The 18,039-nt window shown below is 44.5% G+C and overlaps 1 protein-coding gene across 6 annotated transcripts; it reads left to right on the top strand.

Moving 5' to 3' along the window:
• The first annotated feature begins 221 nt into the window (after positions 1-221).
• klf3 (Kruppel like factor 3 (basic)) lies at positions 222-17,042 on the top strand. Of its 6 annotated transcripts, none has more exons than XM_084687397.1 (6): positions 222-240; positions 11,510-11,568; positions 12,111-12,627; positions 12,821-12,962; positions 14,145-14,311; positions 15,127-17,042. In XM_084687397.1, exons 2-6 carry the CDS (start codon positions 11,527-11,529, stop codon positions 15,306-15,308), a joined length of 1,050 nt encoding a protein of 349 aa, XP_084543523.1. In that variant the 5' UTR covers positions 222-240; positions 11,510-11,526; the 3' UTR covers positions 15,309-17,042. The 6 variants fall into 6 exon arrangements, with proteins under 6 accessions (XP_084543523.1, XP_084543527.1, XP_084543524.1 ...); XM_084687401.1 differs by lacking the exon at positions 222-240 and adding an exon at positions 4,486-4,746; XM_084687398.1 differs by lacking the exon at positions 222-240 and adding an exon at positions 7,504-8,320 and having other exon boundaries at positions 12,833-12,962.
• The last annotated feature ends 997 nt before the right edge of the window (positions 17,043-18,039 follow it).

The following is an 18,039-nucleotide window of genomic DNA, read 5'->3' as shown; positions in this document are numbered from 1 at the left end:
CACCCTAACAAAGTCATCTCCCATACTGTCTTTACAATGCATTTTCAGCTCCTTGTTACATGCACACACTAACTCCATGCTAGAGTTTAGTTTCCTAAAGTGTAACATGAACCAATCCGTTGTGAGGGGATATGCTCTGTGTGTTTAGGGTGGGGGTGAGGGAGGTCGTCATTCGTCAGGAGAACAATAAACTCCACTGGATATTTCAGAACAGTGAAGAGGAAGCAGAACTCTTCCAGGGTGAGAATGCAGATCCACTGACCCCACCCAAACACACACAGCTACACTGACCCCACCCAAACCCACACACTGAACTGTTCCCCGTGGCATTTTTAACAATATAACTACTAGGGTGCAACCGTGCTCCCGCTTGTGTGGTATGAAGGCCATTAGCACTACCAGTAACTCTGTAATATATGCATATGTGCTACATACTTGACTACGCCACAGACACGTGGAGTTGTGAGGGCTCCTCAAAGCTCCTAATCACTCACAAGATAGGCAAGGGTCCCCAAGTTAAGAATAATCTGGACCAGAGGCTAATGTAGCAACAAAAATAATTGATGCTCCAAAACAATTTAAAATCACTACGGTGGCTGTTCAAATTTAATGGGAAGTTTTAAAACTATGGTGTGATAGAATGCAGGAACAGTTTATTAAACATAAAATGGTATTTCACTTAGTTTCAAAACATATGCTTGGCACATACACCGATCAGCCATAACATGAGACCCACTGACATGTGAAGAACACTGCTTATCTCAGGATCATGGCACGTGAGCGGCTGTATTAGGTATGAAAGTGAACATGTCATCCTCAAAGTAAGCAAAAATTGTTCTGGAATGGTTAGCGGAACACAACGACGAATTCAAGGTGTTGACTTGGCCTCCAAATTCCCCAGATCTCAATCCAATCCAGCATTTGTGAGATGGGCTGGACAAACAAGTCTAATCCATGGAGGCTTCACCTCACAATTTATTGGACGTAAGAAAGGACTAATGTGTGTGTATGAGAGAGAGAAAGAGAAAGGACATGCCCAGACTGTGATACTGCATATTATCTAACATTTGGATCCTGTTTGTCTTCCATGGAACTTCTGCCAGGCAGTCACTATTTGTATTCTCTAGAAGTTCTTTAAAATGCCTGGTGGAATTTGTGGAAGTGTGTGTGTGTTTGTGAGGGTTTTTTTCCAGACCTGTCAGCGATGTGTTAGGTATTATCTAGGTTTCCCCTTAATCACAGTTTACTTGTTTGACAGGCCCTTCTAGATTGTAAATTGGCACCCTCTGCACGCCTGTGTTTTTTGTGTCAGTCATATTCACACCTGTAGATGTCTTGTGGTGGCACAGCATTAGGAATCCTTCTATAAAACTACAAATTAACACTCATAAGCTGTTTCCTACCTCAACTTAGTGTAAGTTTTAATTCGTAGAATTACTTTTCATGGAACCAAAAGGTTCCTGCAGTTTCCCAGAAGATTAGGTAGATTAGTCATCTGATGAACACATGATATTGGCCTCTTGAAAATAAATATTAAATACAATATTATAGAAACATAGTATTCACTTTATACTGCCTTGCTGCTAGTTAGATAGACAGTTCATCCATAAAGGAAATCATTTGGAATAAAAGCTGATTCAAACTGTTGTAGCAGTGTTGTCAGTCAGCATTGTTCCTAGCAAAGCAATGGAAGTTGAGTCCCTGTAGGATAGGCCTAAACCGTACAGGCAACTTAACACATGGATGGAGCTTGACTTGTTTGCATACCTCCCCCTTCCAATAAGGTGAACTGATTTGCAGAATCAAAAACTGATTAACAACAGGTTCAGGGTGCACATTGGTGAATTAGGAGTTGTAGTTGACAGGATTGTAAGGCTCTGATTGGCCGCATAAAATAATGATTGACAGTTACCTCGCCCTCTCAGTCTCTTATGTCAGAGATACAGATTTGGGAAACGCAGCTATACTTTAGCTTTGATTCATTCCCCCTCTCTCTAGAGGTGCAACCGTGCTCCCGCTTGTGTGGTATGAAGGCCATTAGCACTACCAGTAACTCTGTAATATATGCATATGTGCTACATACTTGACTACGCCACAGACACGTGGAGTTGTGAGGGCTCCTCAAAGCTCCTAATCACTCACAAGATAGGCAAGCGTCCCCAAATTAAGACTAATCTGGACCAGAGGCTAATGTAGCAACAAAAATAATTGATGCTCCAAAATGATTTAAAATCACTACAGTGGCTATACAATTTGATGGGAAGTTTTACAACTATGGTGTGATAGAATGCAGGAACAGTTTATTAAACATAAAATGGTATTTCACTTTGTTTCAAAACATATGCTTGGTACATACACCGATCAGCCATAACATGACACCCACTAACATGGGAACACAACGACGAGTTCAAGGTGTTGACTTGGCCTCCAAATTCCCCAGATCTCAATCCAATCCAGCATTTGTGAGATGGGCTGGACAAACAAGTCTAATCCATGGAGGCTTCACCTCACAATTTATTGGACGTAAGAAAGGACTAATGTGTGTGTATGAGAGAGAGAAAGAGAAAGGACATGCCCAGACTGTGATACTGCATATTATCTAACATTTGGATCCTGTTTGTCTTCCATGGAACTTCTGCCAGGCAGTCACTATTTGTATTCTCTAGAAGTTATTTAATATGCCTGGTGGATTTTGTGGAGGTGTGTTTTTGTTTGTCAGACCTGTCGGCTATGTGGTGTAGGTTATTTCACCTTAATCACAGTTTACTTGGAATTTCTGCCAGTCAGTCATTATTTGTATTCCCCAGAAGTTATTTAATATGCCTGGTGGATTTTGTGGAGGTGTGTTTTTGTTTGTCAGACCTGTCAGTATGTGTTGTAGGTTATTTCACCTTAATCACAGTTTACTTGCTTGACAGGCCCTTCTTAATTATCAAGGAACTAGAAGGTTCCTGCAGTTTCCCCAGAAGATTAGGCAGTTTAGTCGTCTAATGAACACATGATATTGGCAAAGCAATGGAAGTTGAGTCCCTGTAGGATAGGCCTAAACCGTACAGGCAACTTAACACATGGATGGAGCTTGACTTGTTTGTGTACCTCCCCCTTCCAATAAGGTGAACTGATTTGCAGAATCAAGAACTGATTAACAACAGGTTCAGGGTGCATATTGGTGAATTAGGTTTTTTAATTGACAGGATTATAAGGCTCTGATTGGCCGAATAAAATAATTATTGACAGTTACCCCGCCCTCTGTCTCTTGTTTCAGAGATACAGATTTGGGAAACGCAGCTATACTTTAGCTTTGATTCATTCCCCCTCTCTCTAGCCCCCTCCACTCCCCCTCCCCCCCCCCTCTCTCCCCCCACCCTACTCCCCCCTGAGCTCCCCATCTCTTTCCTGTCCTCCTCTTCCTGTCCTCCTCTTCCTGTCCTCCTCTATTTGTCCTGACTTTCCTGCAGTAAACTTCCTACTGTGCCCATCAAGAGGTAAATACAAGACACAAAGCAATGGTGTTGTACTTTCAACACAACCAGTAACGCACAAACTCAGACACCTTAACACACCTTATGCCTTTTGTCAAATGTTTTCCCTCATGGCAGGATTGTCGGATTTGCATATAGCATTTACCAAGGGGCCCGAGGCCCTTGACTGACGACTGATGTCAAGTACCTGAGATAGTACATGATTATTTGCAGTACAGGCTAACCCTAAATCTGTATAACTCACTCAAACCCTAAAATCTACACCTTTAACTAAACCTAAAAATGCATGAGTGTCATCCAATCACAGGTCCATTGAAAAAGATTACCACTTGATAAGGACAGGCCTTGGAAGCATTCTTTCAGGGTTTTCAGTATTCTGTTGTCTTAAAACTCTCTCCCTGGATGTTTGTGTGTGTTTGTGAGTGAGTAAATCTGTTAAATCAACCGTGGTATACAGAGATGGTAGAAAACCAGGAGGTTTGTGTGGTTACATTACCTATTGGATGAATGTCTTCTAGAGAGTGTCAATACAGTAATTAGATGGATGTGTGTTGGCATCATTAGTGGTCAGGACAGTGACTTGAGTTTTGTGTGTGTGTGTGTGTGTGCTTACATAGACGTGTTTGCCTTAACAAACCAGAACTAAAGGCCAGAGCAAAATAGACTATTAGATATATTAGTCCGAAAGATTTTGCTTTGCTTTTCACATCCCTGGCAAATCTTGCTCTCCCTGTTCTTTGCTTGCCAGGAATCTTTAATTCCTTGTAGGGCGCGTCAGGTCCTGCGCCTTCACGCGGGCGCCCGCCGTCACGCCCTTGGTTTCATCTTCCCTCTCTGGTCTACAGTTCCGTTTCCTTATACAGCACACACAGACACACCATACTGTACACAGTCAACTGTGCGACCACACCCTCGCCTCCCGCAAGCCGCCCACTCCCGCCCAACTCCCCGACCCCTCCTTGGACTCGTCCCACCAAGTGATCATGTGACGCGCACAGCGCACTCTTCACGGGGAGTTTTTAAAGACCAAGGGAGAAAAAGGAGCGCAGTTTCGTAACTTGGGGAAGTTTTGTCGAGTTGCCAATCCCCGCGATCTATCATTCGGACGTTTTGTTTTCGGTGACCGATGTCAGTGACACGACTGTGTGCATTTCGCCTGCGTCACGTTTTCATCGGAACGGAACTTTTACCGAGCTTTTTACTGAACCCCCTCAAGATTTAAACTAAGGAAATATAGCAGAATATATCACATTTCCTCTGTGAAGTAAGTTTTTTTGCTTCTCTATAAGGTCACTCGCAGCATATAAAGCTTCCATTTTGATTGTATTAGTGTTATTGTCAAGATCAATTGAGATACTAAATGTTACACCATGATTAATGTATTTACCTATATGCAGCCTACTTCATTGATTTAATTGTAATATTATAGTCTTAATGATCATTTTTGAGAACTTTAATTCGGAAAGGAAAGGGGTCAGACAAGACAGAAGAGAGACTGTTACAGTAGGCTATGTTACCTTATCTACTTTACCCCACTATCTGTGTGTATGTGCTTGTGTGTGTATCAAGATAGGACTCGTGCTGTCACTATAAGTAGACCAGAATTCAATAGTGAGTTGTTTGACCACCGGCAGAACAGTCGAATACATTTATGTAGGCTGTGTTTGGCTCCTCAATAGGCGACTGAAACTCTAGAAGGCCTAGATAAGTACTTTATTAGTGGACCATATAGGCTAATCTACTATAGGAACTATAAAGTTGGACCCATTATCCACTAGCCTATAAGAACCACACTATGGACTATAGCTACTAGCCTATACTATACTATAGCCTACTATAGGATTGGAAGACTAAAGGAGAGTTGAGACAGCTTTTCAACAGTTGCCATTGTAAGGTTAGGACATGCAGTACCAGTCAAAAGTTTGGACACATTGTCCATGGAATGGGAAAATGTGTCCAAACTTTTGACTGGTACTGTACACACACACAAACACGCACACATACACACACAGATACACATACAGATATACACACACAGATACACACATGCTGATACACACACACAGATACACATACACACACAGATACACATACAGATACACGCACACACAGATACACATACACACACAAGCAAAACACAGGTTGGCAAAGTATCACGTTGTTCACATCACGTACAGTACCAGTCAAAAGTTTGGACACATTTTCCCATTCCATGTGTCCAAACTTTTGACTGGTACTGTAGGTTATCATGATAATAATGGTAACCAGAGGTGTGTGTGTGTTCCACCCACTGTACTGTCTACTGTAAAACTGGTAGACAGCTTGAACTCATTCTGGCATTCATTCTACCTCCCCCCCCTCCCCCCCTCCCCTGTCCTGTGTTTCCTGTGCTTTGTTTCAAGGCTGTGGCTTGCGTCACACATTCCACTTGGCACATGAAGCCTTTATCCTGTTTGGAGCCAGGAGGGAGGGAGGGATGTGGGGGGTGGAAGGGTGGAGAGGAGGATTAGGAGGTCGACCTCTGTGTGTCTCTCACACACACAGCCTACACCCAGACACTCCACCCACCCCTTACGCCTCTTTTCCTGAATCAACAAGCTGATGTTATCTACCGGAACAATACACACACACACACACACACACTGCTCAAAGGGCATGCCCTAGAGAACATTGGGGCTAAATATTAAACTCATGGATGTACTTGTGTCTCTGTGAAGACAGCAACATGAACACATAAACCTTACTAGGGTGATGTTACTCAATTGTAAACACAAGCAAAACACTTTTATAACACAAGTTTATTAGCCTACAGCAGCCATAGATAAAGCCAGTTTCTAGCTAAAAGTCCTCAGCTACCTCTATCTTATCTGGACTGACTAAACATTTTGTCATACTTTGGTTATTGTAGCTAAGTATGCTACAGCTAGTTGGTTGACGGTTTGGTTAGAGCTAACTAGTACGCTGTTTTGTTAGCTAGAACTAGCTTGATGTTGGTTAGGTAGAGCTATGAAGTTGACTGGTTATGAGATGACCATACCTGTCAACGTGTGGGTACTAAAATCTGGGGGAGGGGGGAACTTTCTGATTGTCTGGACACCTAGTGTTTCTGATTGTATATAGTGGGACACGTTTTCCCCTACTTCTCAGCATGAGAAATACAAGGGGTTGTGTGTGAAATGGTTGAAATGCGTGAGACTTCCGCAGCGAATGCGTGAGACTTGAGGGCCCTGCATAGTTTTCTTCCTTCTTTCGAGTTCTCTATCTTTGGTTTTGTCACATTTTGGTTAGTGCTGCTACAGTGTTTTCTTCCATCTTTCTCTCAATTCCCTTTTCCGCTTTATTCACCTCTCTCTTTCTCTCTTTCTCTTGCTCTGTCATTCTTTAGTGGGGAGCGGGAGGGGTAGGAAGAGGGACAGGAAACCACAGCCCCCCTGCAGCAACACCCCCATCAGCCCCCAATCCCAACCCTTCACACTGTAGAAATAATAACAGTCTGACTAACCTTTGAGGGCTTCCTCTTCTCTCTCTGTCTCTCTAATTTCTATGTCTGTCTCTTTGTCTGTCTCTCTGTCTCTGTCTCTGTCTCTGTCTCTGTCTCTCTCTCTCTCTCTCTCTCTCTCTCTCTCTGTCTAACACTCACTCACTAACTATATCTCTTTGGCAGTCTCTTGCATTGTCTCTTCAGATGTCTGGAAAGCCTCAAAGCTTTCCTGTCCTAAACAAGTATGGTTAAGATGTGCCTGTTAGTCCATACTGTATGTGTTTACGCATGTGTGTCCACACTCTATTGGATCCTGTTTCTTTTCCTCCATGTCCGGCCTCCCCTGTTCCCTCCCTGGGGCCTGCAGTCAGCTCTCCTTAGGTCTTTCCTTGGTCTCCCTCTGTTCCTTGTTTGCTGCTCCCTTGGTCCTCCTCTGGTCATTTAAGCCCCCCCCCCCCCCGGTCCTTCTGCTCCTCCCCTGGTCCTCCCCTGGTCCTCCCCTGCTCCTCCTGCTCCTCCCCCAGTCTTCCTGCTCCTCCCCCGGTCTTCCTGCTCCTCCCCTGCTCCTCCCCTGGACCTCCTGCTCCTCCTACTCCTCCCCTGGTCCTCCTGCTCCTCCCCTGGTTGTCCTGCTCCTCCCCTGGTTGTCCTGCTCCTCCCCTGGTTGTCCTGCTCCTCCCCTGGTTGTCCTGCTCCTCCTGCTCCTCCCCTGGTCCTCCCCTGGTCCTCCTGCTCCTCCCCTGGTTGTCCTGCTCCTCCCCTGGACCTCCTGCTCCTCCTGCTCCTCCCCTGGTCCTCCTGCTCCCCTGCTGTTTTTCATTTTCTCTTTACAATTCCCCAGCTACCCCCTTATCTTATCTGGGCTGACTAAATGTTTTGTCATACTTTGGTTACAGTAGCCAGCTAGGCTACAACTAGCTGATTAACATTTGGTTGGCTAGAGCCTCCCCTGGTCTTACCCTGCTCCTCACCGTCTTTTATGGTCCCTCCCTAGTCCCTCTATGCTCCTCTTCTGTTCATCCTCTGGCCCTCCTGCTTCTCCTGTTCTCCCCCTGGCCCTCCTGCTCTTCCCCTGCTCATCCCCTGCTCCTTATTCTCCTTCTCTAGTCCCCCTGGTCCTCCCCTGATCCCACTGGTCTCCCTCAGTCTGGGCCTGATTACAGAATGGCCTGGTCGAACACCATGATCTTGGAATGGTTGCAGTGTGGTTGAAGCATGGTCTTGGAATGGTTGCAGTGTGGTTGAAGCATGGTCTTGGAATGGTTGCAGTGTGATTGTCTTGGAATGGGTGCCAATATTGAAAGACTGGGGTTGCCTTCTGGATGGAGCAGTTGTCTGGAGGTTTTTGGTGTCACTGGTGAGCTCATCATCTCCAGGCAGTTACTATTAAACATGTGCTTGTGCGCATGTGTTTGGTGAAATATAATTTATTTATTTTTGTTGCATTTTTGCCGAACCAGCACTCTCTGTGTATGTGTATGTGTTACTCAAATCCATAGCCAGCAACATAAAGCCACAGTATTTTCCCCTTCACTCAAGTAATTTTGCTGTCTGGTACTTGGGTCTTGTTCAAATGGAAACAGAAGGGGGAGAGGGAGGGAGAGAGAAAGACGGGGGAGACTCGGGATTGAGAAAGGGAGATGGGGAGTGGAGGGTGAGAGTGTAAGAAGAGAGACGGGCTGGAGAGCAGGGGAAAAGAACAGGAGGGAGAGAGAGTTGTAAGTGCTTGCTGAATGGGTTGGAAACAAGTACACAGTCGTTTTTGTTACCTGAAAGGAAAATATTTGTAAACCACTCTCGAGACAACCTCTCTCACATTTATACAGACATAACCAAAAATATTGTCCATTCCAGAAAATGGACATAAATAGCATTTATAAAACCATTGACACTCTAGACTTAATATTTGGTAGCACAGTGTTTGGTCAAAATAACTATAATCAAGCATATCTACAACCATTGAAGCTTCCCTCAATTCTGTATTGGCAGTTTGACCCATTCCTCTTTTATTCAAACTGCTCCAGTTTGAATAAAATAGTTCCTTCGAACTGCAGATCTCTCCACAAGTTATCAATGGGAGTTAGATCTGGACTCATTGTTAGCCACTTCAGTCCAGCATCTTGAACCATTCCTGGGTGCTTTACAAGTGTGTTTGGGGTCCTTGTCCTGCCGGAAGACCCATAAGCTTCGACGGAGACACTGGCTATGACATTGAGCTCCAAAATACTCACCTAATTTCATGATGCCATACACATGCTCAAATCACCCGGCGCTAGAGACAGCAGAGCAAACCCCAAAACATCACTGAACCTCTGGCATGTGTTTTAGCAAATTGCAGTCTGGCTTTTCTATGTCTTTCTTTCAACAAAATGGTCCTCCTGGATCTCCTTGTATTTAACCTCTTTTCATTGAACCGCCTTCAAACCTTCTCTGCAATAATACATTTACATTTAGTCATTTAGCAGACACTCTTATCCAGAGCGACTTACAGTAAATACGGTGACATTCCCCTAGACAAGTAGGGTGAAGTGCCTTGCCCAGGGACACAACGTCCTTTGGCACAGCCAGGAATTGAACTGGCAACCTTCTGATTGGTAGCCCGATGCCCTAACAGCTCAGCCATCTGACCCCTGATCTAGCAATCAAATGTTCTCTTGCGGCCACATCCAGAAAGGCTGACGAGAGTGACTTGGGCCTTAAACTTTTTGCAAAGTATGGTGGAAAGATTAGTGTCTCCAGAGATGGACTTGTAGCTTTAGATTGTGCTTGCTTGGCAACAATATTGTGCCTGTCCTCAGATCATTCTCTGGTTGTCTTTTATTCATGCTTATTGCAGAACACACAGTGACACAAAACATGAGGATTCATCTTTTTCTTTATTCAAACAGGTTAAATACTTGATTTTTTTTCCCCCAGCAGACACCTTCAACTCACCTCAGAAGTGCTCAATTCCAAAGTAGAACAATAATAATATACTCTGGAATCAAAGTATTTCATTAGAAATGTGTGACAATAAGATTATCCAGACCATTTTAGTATTTCTTTGTGGAATAAGATCAGATTTAGTAACTTATTTAGTTTTTTTTGTTACTGCACACCAGATATATAAATATGTTGACAGTAAGATGCTTTAATTTCTACAGTTTTCCGGAATAAATGGTGCTTTGTAAAAAAAATGTGCAATAGTGCCAATATTTTGGGCAATTTCTAAAGGATAGATACAATGGGATGACTGTCTTCTCCTTAGTTGCAGGGTGGAAGTAACTAGTTGATCAAACCAACCCCCCCTATCAGGCATGACAGTAATTATGACTTACCTCATTTTTAATGTCAACTCAGGAATTTCAACATTTAAAGGTTACAATGAGAGAGAATGCAATAGCTGGGCTTGTCCTGTCAAAAAGGACACACACACTCACACCCTGCTCCTCTCCCCACCCTGAAAGTCAACATGCTACACACATTTAGGATATTTTACAATCCCTTTATTAGTAATCTCAGAATACACCTCAGTTATTGACTGAAATACAAGCTATAAACCTTTGCCATTAACTTTACTTTACACCAGGATACACCTTTGCCACTGGCTGAACTACACGTCAGAATACACCTCAGCCATTGGCTGAACTACTGCAGTCCAGTCCTTTCTGACCTATAGCAACTATTTTGTCTCTTATTGGTTACTCACCAACCTAAGACGTCTGTTCTTTTCAGTTTGGCAAAAATAGGAAGGTGTGAGCGTGGATCTGTGTGTGTGTGCATGCATGTTTACCATGGGGTTTCTGTGAAAAAAAAAAGTGAGGTCTATAGCCATCTATAGAAGATTCTCCTGTGTATTCATTTTGTGTTTCATTCCTCAGTATGCACACATCCATACACGCACATATGCAAAAGCACTTAGTCACACCTGCGCATTCAAAGTATATGTCACTGGATCCATCTTTGAAACTTAATACGTTTTACTCTAAACATAATTGACAGAAGGTGACAGCTCTGTAGTGTGTGTGTGTATTTGTGTGCAACTTTGCCTTAGTATTGGGTTACCTTAGAAACTTTAGTGTTAGGTTGTTAGGTCTCTAAGACTAGTCCCAGAGAGAACACAGACAGGGAGACAGACAGACATAGAGGAGACAGACAGACATAGAGGAGACAGACAGACATAGAGGAGACAGACAGACATAGAGGAGACAGTCAGACATAGAGGAGACAGTCAGACAGAGAGGAGACAGTCAGACAGACAGAGAGGAGGCAGACAGACACAGACAGAGAGGAGACAGACAGACAGACAGACAGACAGACAGACAGACAGACAGACAGACAGAGTTGAGAGGTTATTTGCCAGAAAATAATGTACCTTTTGTATGATTTCTATCACATGCAAATACAAATGCAGGCAGAGACATACACATAGCTGTCTCCCGTGCTTAACTGCACACCCTTTACTTTAAGCAATTTACTTTTCAGCACGTCTTTCTCAACTATTCTCAAAGGATATGTACCTTTGTGTGTGTCTGTGTCTTGATGGTTGTTTTGTCTCTCCTCAAAGGTCTGGCCTGTGTAGCCATGCTGATGTATGACTACCCACTGACGACAGACATGGAAACGGTAAGACTGTGTGTGTGTGTGTGTGTGCGTGTGCTCTATGTATGCATGTGTGCATGCCAGTAAATGTTTGTGTGTGCATGTGTCCTGAATCCAGACCCCTAAAGACATGCTGATGCTTGTCCCATGTTCTCTTGACACATAATAAACAAACACCTGACACACACACACCTCCTTCATGCCAAGGCTGACTGGTTTCCACCAGTCTGGTCCTGTTCACTAAATTCCTGTGTACAGCCTGGCTCTCACCAGATATTTGCATACAAGAGGCACCCACATACACGCACACACCACATAAACTATACACATACACACATGGAGGCACTTATGCCATACAGGAACACTATACCGTTTAATATTGGAGTATTTGAAACATAAACACATATAGTTGATTTTTGGTTTCTGTAATAACAGTTTTCTCTTTATTTCTCCCACCCCCTATACAAACTCTCATTCTTCCATCCCCTCCCCTCTCCATCCCTATCAATCTCTCCCTACTTCCCTCTCCCCCTCTCTCTCCCCACCACCCTCTCCTCCCCACTCAGGGTCTGTACCAGTCTTACCCCACGATGACTCCAGAAAGCTACAGTGTCATCATCTCCCCTCACCTCTACCACCACGGACCCTACACTCACCCTTTCACCCAAGCACACGCACACATCCCGGCTGTTGTCTCGGGCAACCCCCCACACACACAGCTGGAGCCTGTAGACCTGTCGGTCAGCAAGCGTCCTTCTTCCTCCTCCCCCTCTTCTCCTCCCTCGTCCTCCCCCTCCTCTTCAGCCCGCAGCTCCCCGCCCTCGCCTTACAGCTACCGCTCCTCCCCCCTGCCATCCCCCTCCCTTGCCCCGCCACTTCAGTTCCCTACCGTGCTGGCCCCTCTGATTGGCTCGGGCACCGGGGTCATCCAGGGTTCAGGGGTCATGCTGTCTCCTGTCATGCTTCCGCACCTCTCTGTCCTCTACTCCTCCTCCCTGCACCTGCACCAGCCAATCAGGCTCGGCTCCTCTTCTGTTGCCACCAATGACGACCACAGGCAGGGATCAAGGACGCATAAGACAGGTGAGCCCCTGCTCCATTGTCGCCATGGCTTCAGCCATCTCTCCCTGCCCTCCTTAGTTTTGATCAGTTTTCTTTTCTTTCACTTTCCCCAGTTTCACCTTCCATCACAAAATGTTCACTTGCTTTGAAAGTATGAGGCAGTTTAGTGTGTATGTTTGTGTGTATATAAGCATCTCCTTGTTCATTGATCCAGATTTGTACCCAGCAGCCTCTATGGAGCTCCCTGTGAAACTTACAGACGACACGCAGGAAATCCACAAGCCAATCAAATCAGAGTCAGCCTCTTACAACCAGGAAGTGGCATCAGTCATCAGCCCTCAGCGGGCCTATGGCGAGTAAGTTGGGACATTCAGACACTCACACCCACATGTACACACATAGTGGTCTGGTCTCTTTCCTCCAGTTATCTAACTGGCCTTTAACTCCTTCATCTGTTGCCTTCTCATCTAATTACTCCTGTTGTAGATCAGTGCTTGCATCTCGACATCATCTTCCTCCTCTTTCTCCCTCCTTCTCTGTCTGTGTTCCTGAAGCTGCATGTGAGGGGGGGTGTTTTCCTGTGTAGCCTTTTGTGTTGGTGCTCTTGTTGCTGGGCGGTTGCTGGGGCAGGTCCCTCCTGTCACCATGCCAACTTTGGATAATTGGTCTGTTAGGAAGTGGGTTTGGTCATAGCTGTCACCACCATCCGTTCAACACACTTGCACACTCATACATACACGAACACACACATTTAATGGAAGTGATTCATATTTCAATGCTCGACACCTGTTTTTACCTCCTCCCTAACACATAAATGCACACAGTAATACACACACACACATGGACAGACAGACACACAGGTATAGTAAATATAGTAAATCATTTGGCTCTATGGACTATTGGTCAATGGTCTATTCAATTGTATTCTATCAGATTTAGGATACCTCAGTTTCAAATGAGAACTTGTTATCAACTAGCCTACCTGGTTAAATAAAGGTGAAATAAAAATAAATTAAATAAAAGTGAAACCTGTGGCCTTCAGGCCCTGAAATTGTTGGATTTATTGTTTACTATATGTAAACTACACAAAAGAAAACAAAGACACACACACGTAACATCTCCCAGGATGTAGTAACAGTGTGTCTACAATAAGTCTGTCTTAAGAATCTTTATGGCATCTCATTAGTGTGCACGAGCCGATAGAGACATACTATTGGAACATTCAGTATATTCCAAAAAGACACAAACAGGCTGACAGGCAGTGCTATCATTTGACCCCAGTGCTATGGAAGGACCAATCTGAGAGTCCCGCCTGGGAGGTGATGAGTATCTGTTGGTCCTGGTTCATTTCCAGAACGTACCTTATGGAACACGAGAGGTGGTCAAGATGGAACAGTGACACCTGCTGGCCAATATGTTTTGGATCACAATAGTCTCTCGGATCACACCTGTCAACCAGTTCCTATGTTTATATGTGTTGCCTTGATAAAGCTCAAATACCCCTCTCATGTTTTTTGTCCTCCTCTCTCTGTCCCCAGGGGCAACAAGCTATCAGTAATAGTCCGCCCCAATGGGAAGCACCCACTGCCCATTGAGTCTCCTGATATGCTGAAGAAGCGGCGAATCCACCGCTGTGACTTTGGAGGCTGCAACAAAGTCTACACAAAGAGCTCCCACCTTAAAGCTCACCGCAGGACACACACAGGTGAGGCACACACACACACACACCGGTGAGGCACACACACACACACACCGGTGAGGCACACACACACACACACACAGGTGAGGCACACACACACACACACACAGGTGAGGCACACACACACACACACAGGTGAGGCACACACACACACACACAGGTGAGGCACACACACACACAGGTGAGGCACACACACTCACACACCGGTGAGGCACACACACACACCGGTGAGGCACACACACACACCGGTGAGGCACACACACACACACAGGTGAGGCACACACACACACACACACCGGTGAGGCACACACACACACACACAGGTGAGGCACACACACACACACACACACACACCGGTGAGGCACACACACACACACACAGGTGAGGCACACACACACACACACCGGTGAGGCACACACACACACACACAGGTGAGGCACACACACACACACACAGGTGAGGCACACACACACACACACCGGTGAGGCACACACACACACACACCGGTGAGGCACACACACACACACACACACCGGTGAGGCACACACACACACACACCGATGAGATACACACACAAAAAGCTCACCAACACCCATGCCTGCACGCACATACACACACCCATACACGGAGAGATGAAACACACATTCTGACAAGAAGCTTAAGATTCACTGAGAAAATCATTTCATGTTTGCTCCATCCCTCCATTATGATATTGAACTCTTTTGTTCTCTTCCCTTCTCATCCATCCATCCCCCCCATCTTTCTGTCCCGTCACCACCCCGTCCCCCCATTCCTCCATCCTTCTACCCCCCTTCCCCCAGGTGAGAAGCCCTACAGGTGCATGTGGGAGGGCTGCACGTGGAAGTTTGCCCGCTCCGATGAGCTGACGCGCCACTTCCGCAAGCACACAGGGGTGAAGCCCTTCCAGTGCCCTGACTGTGACCGCAGCTTCTCCCGCTCCGACCACCTGGCCCTGCACAAAAAGCGCCACCTGCTGGTCTGAAGACACATCTGCAGCCCCTCGACAGTGCTCCCCTTGGTCACGGCTCGGTACCTTCTTGGGACCGTAGCACTTGTTAGGGCGAACTGAAGCTCTGCTTCCTTGCAGCTGGAGTAAACCGTTGGACTAAGAGGGAGAAAGCCATCCAAGCAGCACCTTGCAGCCCCCCATCCATCCTTCTATCCATCCATTTGTCTATCAGAAGATTTATCCACAGCAGTTGTTCTTCTATTCTTCTCTGCTCTTCATGTTCTCCTCCTCCCTCCCTTATCCTCAGAGCAGGTCTGTATAGATCTGCTCCTCCAGTCTAGTGAAGCTTAGGGGCTTGAAGCTCAGCTCCACCCAGAAGAGCACCCTCTGCTGGACGGAGGGACAAACTGCAACAAGTCGCTATGTCAATCAGCCTATAAAAAATCACCCCCCCCCCACCAACAAACACACTCATCCACAGATAACTAGCAGGTCTAAATACACCAGGTTATGGCAACATAATGTGAAACATTGTGTTTGTTGTTGTTGTTTTTGTTTTATGTAAGCAGTAAAATGATTAACAGAATGTATGCATGCAACATATCAAACACACTCCCAGCTTTTGTTAATGTAGCAAGTACATGTGTTACCACACATCCCAAAGGCTCCTTAAATCTAGCAAACACCCACACAGATACACACCTCATCTGCCTTCTCTGGCACTTAATGGTCTCACAAGGAAGTCACAGAAGAACATGCAGCTCTTAATGCACCAGGTTATGGCCTGTTTTTCACTACACACACACACGTATTAAATACAATACACCATGAGAGCCATTCAGTCGATTGTGGTGAAAGGGCACTGTAGAGACAATGTAAATGTGAAAAGCAAGGGCATTACTGTGGAGAAAAGATGGACACTTTCATGTGGTTTGGAAAGGGTGTAGAGGTAATTACATGTATAGGGTTTGGACTATTTGTCTTGCATCAAATGTGTCAATTATATTATTATTGTTCTACCGTATGTGGTATAGGATTATGTTAAAGTGGCATTGCAATTTTATTTTATGGTATATACTGATGAGGGGGAGATTGAGTGGAACAGGGAAAATAAGATTTTAAGTTTTTGTATTTTATTTGTCTAATTGACTTCTGGTGAACAAACAGTCTTTGTTTATTCTGTAGGCCGACATGTGACTCTGCACTTTAAAACCACAAGCAAAGCCAAAAGTGATCCATCAAAACTATTGATTTAATGGCTCTGATTTAATCAGAGACTAGTGGAGTGAGTCAAAAACAAAGAGATCCAACTGAACGAGCCAGTCTTGTTCCTAAAGATGATTAAGCATGCACACACACCCATAAACATACACACACATGCATGCACACAAGCACACACACATACACATACTGTAGCTGTGTTGCACAACAGTATACAACTACATCTACCCCGGAGTTTAGTGTTTTAGTTCATGGAACTATGCAGAAGTTGTTTTATATTGTGTAATGATTGTGAGACTGAATGGTTTTTCTGAAGCATGATTTAAATATATTTTTTATTACACTTAATATTGCATTTGTGTAACAATGTGACTTCATAAATATGTAGGCTTTGTGTGCTGTCTTTCTTTATTGGTAATTGAAAGGGAACATATTGTATTGTTTTATATAAAACTGTGAACATATTCTGTACAGTTATCTTTGCCCTTATGCATATCATTTTAATACAAATATCTAATAAACTTATATTGATACAATTTGTTTTAACTGTTTGTGTCTGTGTTTGATTACTATTGAGGTTACTAACTTTTCCTTGAGTGTAAGATTGAAGTGTCATTTTTGTTGTAGGTAGGATGATTACACTAACTTTGAGAGACAGATAGATTTGTGAGGTCACAACCACAAAAAAACAGAAAAAACAAGCTCCAACTTTCCGTTGGAGATGGTGTCCAGTTTGAACTATGGATATAGCTCAACCCGAGATACGGCCCGCGCCATGTTGAACTTCTGTCTTTTCCGGTCTGGCGCAGAGTAGCTTCCGGTGCTCGGGCACTGGCTTCATCATGATAGATCTGTGGCATCTTTGAGGGATGAAAACATGTGGGCTTCTAGTTTTCCCACTTCTGATTTGTTTCAAACTCGCAAAATTCTTTTAATAAAAAAGCTATTACTTTGAGCCAGGTTCAGAATTTTTTTGGGGGGGAAGATAGGTTGAGATATTTTTAACAAGCTCCCACCCCTCCTTGGCTTGAAGCTTTGGCCCTGATGGATCTTGGCGGTAGTGCATTTCTGTTTTGGTACCTGGCTTGTTCAGGTTATTTTTGCTTCAAGCTGAGGAGCTGGGGATGGAGGCTTGGGTGATTCAGGTTACACAGCTGGCATTACATATTTTCAAAAAAAATTACAGTTCAAATGGACCGTTGCAAAAGTTCAGCTCAAAGAGTCACACTTTGGGGGGCACGAATTTTGTTTCAAGTCCAATGCATAATTATGAGTCGAACTAAAATCATGTACTTGTTTATAGTTAGAAAGTTAACAAGTTATCCAACCGTCATATATACTCCTAATGGCAAAATGTTGTGCGGCAAGAAAGTCAAAACTCTCTTTCATGGGAGCAAGAATTATCACTAAAGTTAGGCTATAATATGGATTTTGAGATAATATATATGGTCCTATAATTTTTTAAAATATATATTTAATTTTTTGTTTCTTTAACATTGGGGGGGAGGTGTCCCCCCATTTCCTCTGGGAATTTTGCCCCTGG

Source organism: Hypomesus nipponensis, chromosome 22 (assembly GCF_054491055.1).
Source record: "Hypomesus nipponensis isolate SF chromosome 22, ASM5449105v1, whole genome shotgun sequence".
NCBI classification, from domain to species: Eukaryota; Metazoa; Chordata; class Actinopteri; order Osmeriformes; family Osmeridae; genus Hypomesus; species Hypomesus nipponensis.
The sequence above is the reverse complement of the archived record's forward strand: the minus strand, read 5'-3'. Positions and strand labels throughout refer to the sequence as shown.

Excerpts from the sequence above, each read along its gene's own strand:
- klf3 (XM_084687396.1), top strand. The coding sequence starts at position 8,212 with ATGGTCTTGGAATGGTTGCAGTGTGATTGTCTTGGAATGGGTGCCAAT. Across the intron at positions 11,569-12,110 it reads TGACGACAGACATGGAAACG|GGTCTGTACCAGTCTTACCC; the intron begins GTAAGACTGTGT and ends CTCCCCACTCAG. Across the intron at positions 14,312-15,126 it reads TCACCGCAGGACACACACAG|GTGAGAAGCCCTACAGGTGC; the intron begins GTGAGGCACACA and ends CCCTTCCCCCAG.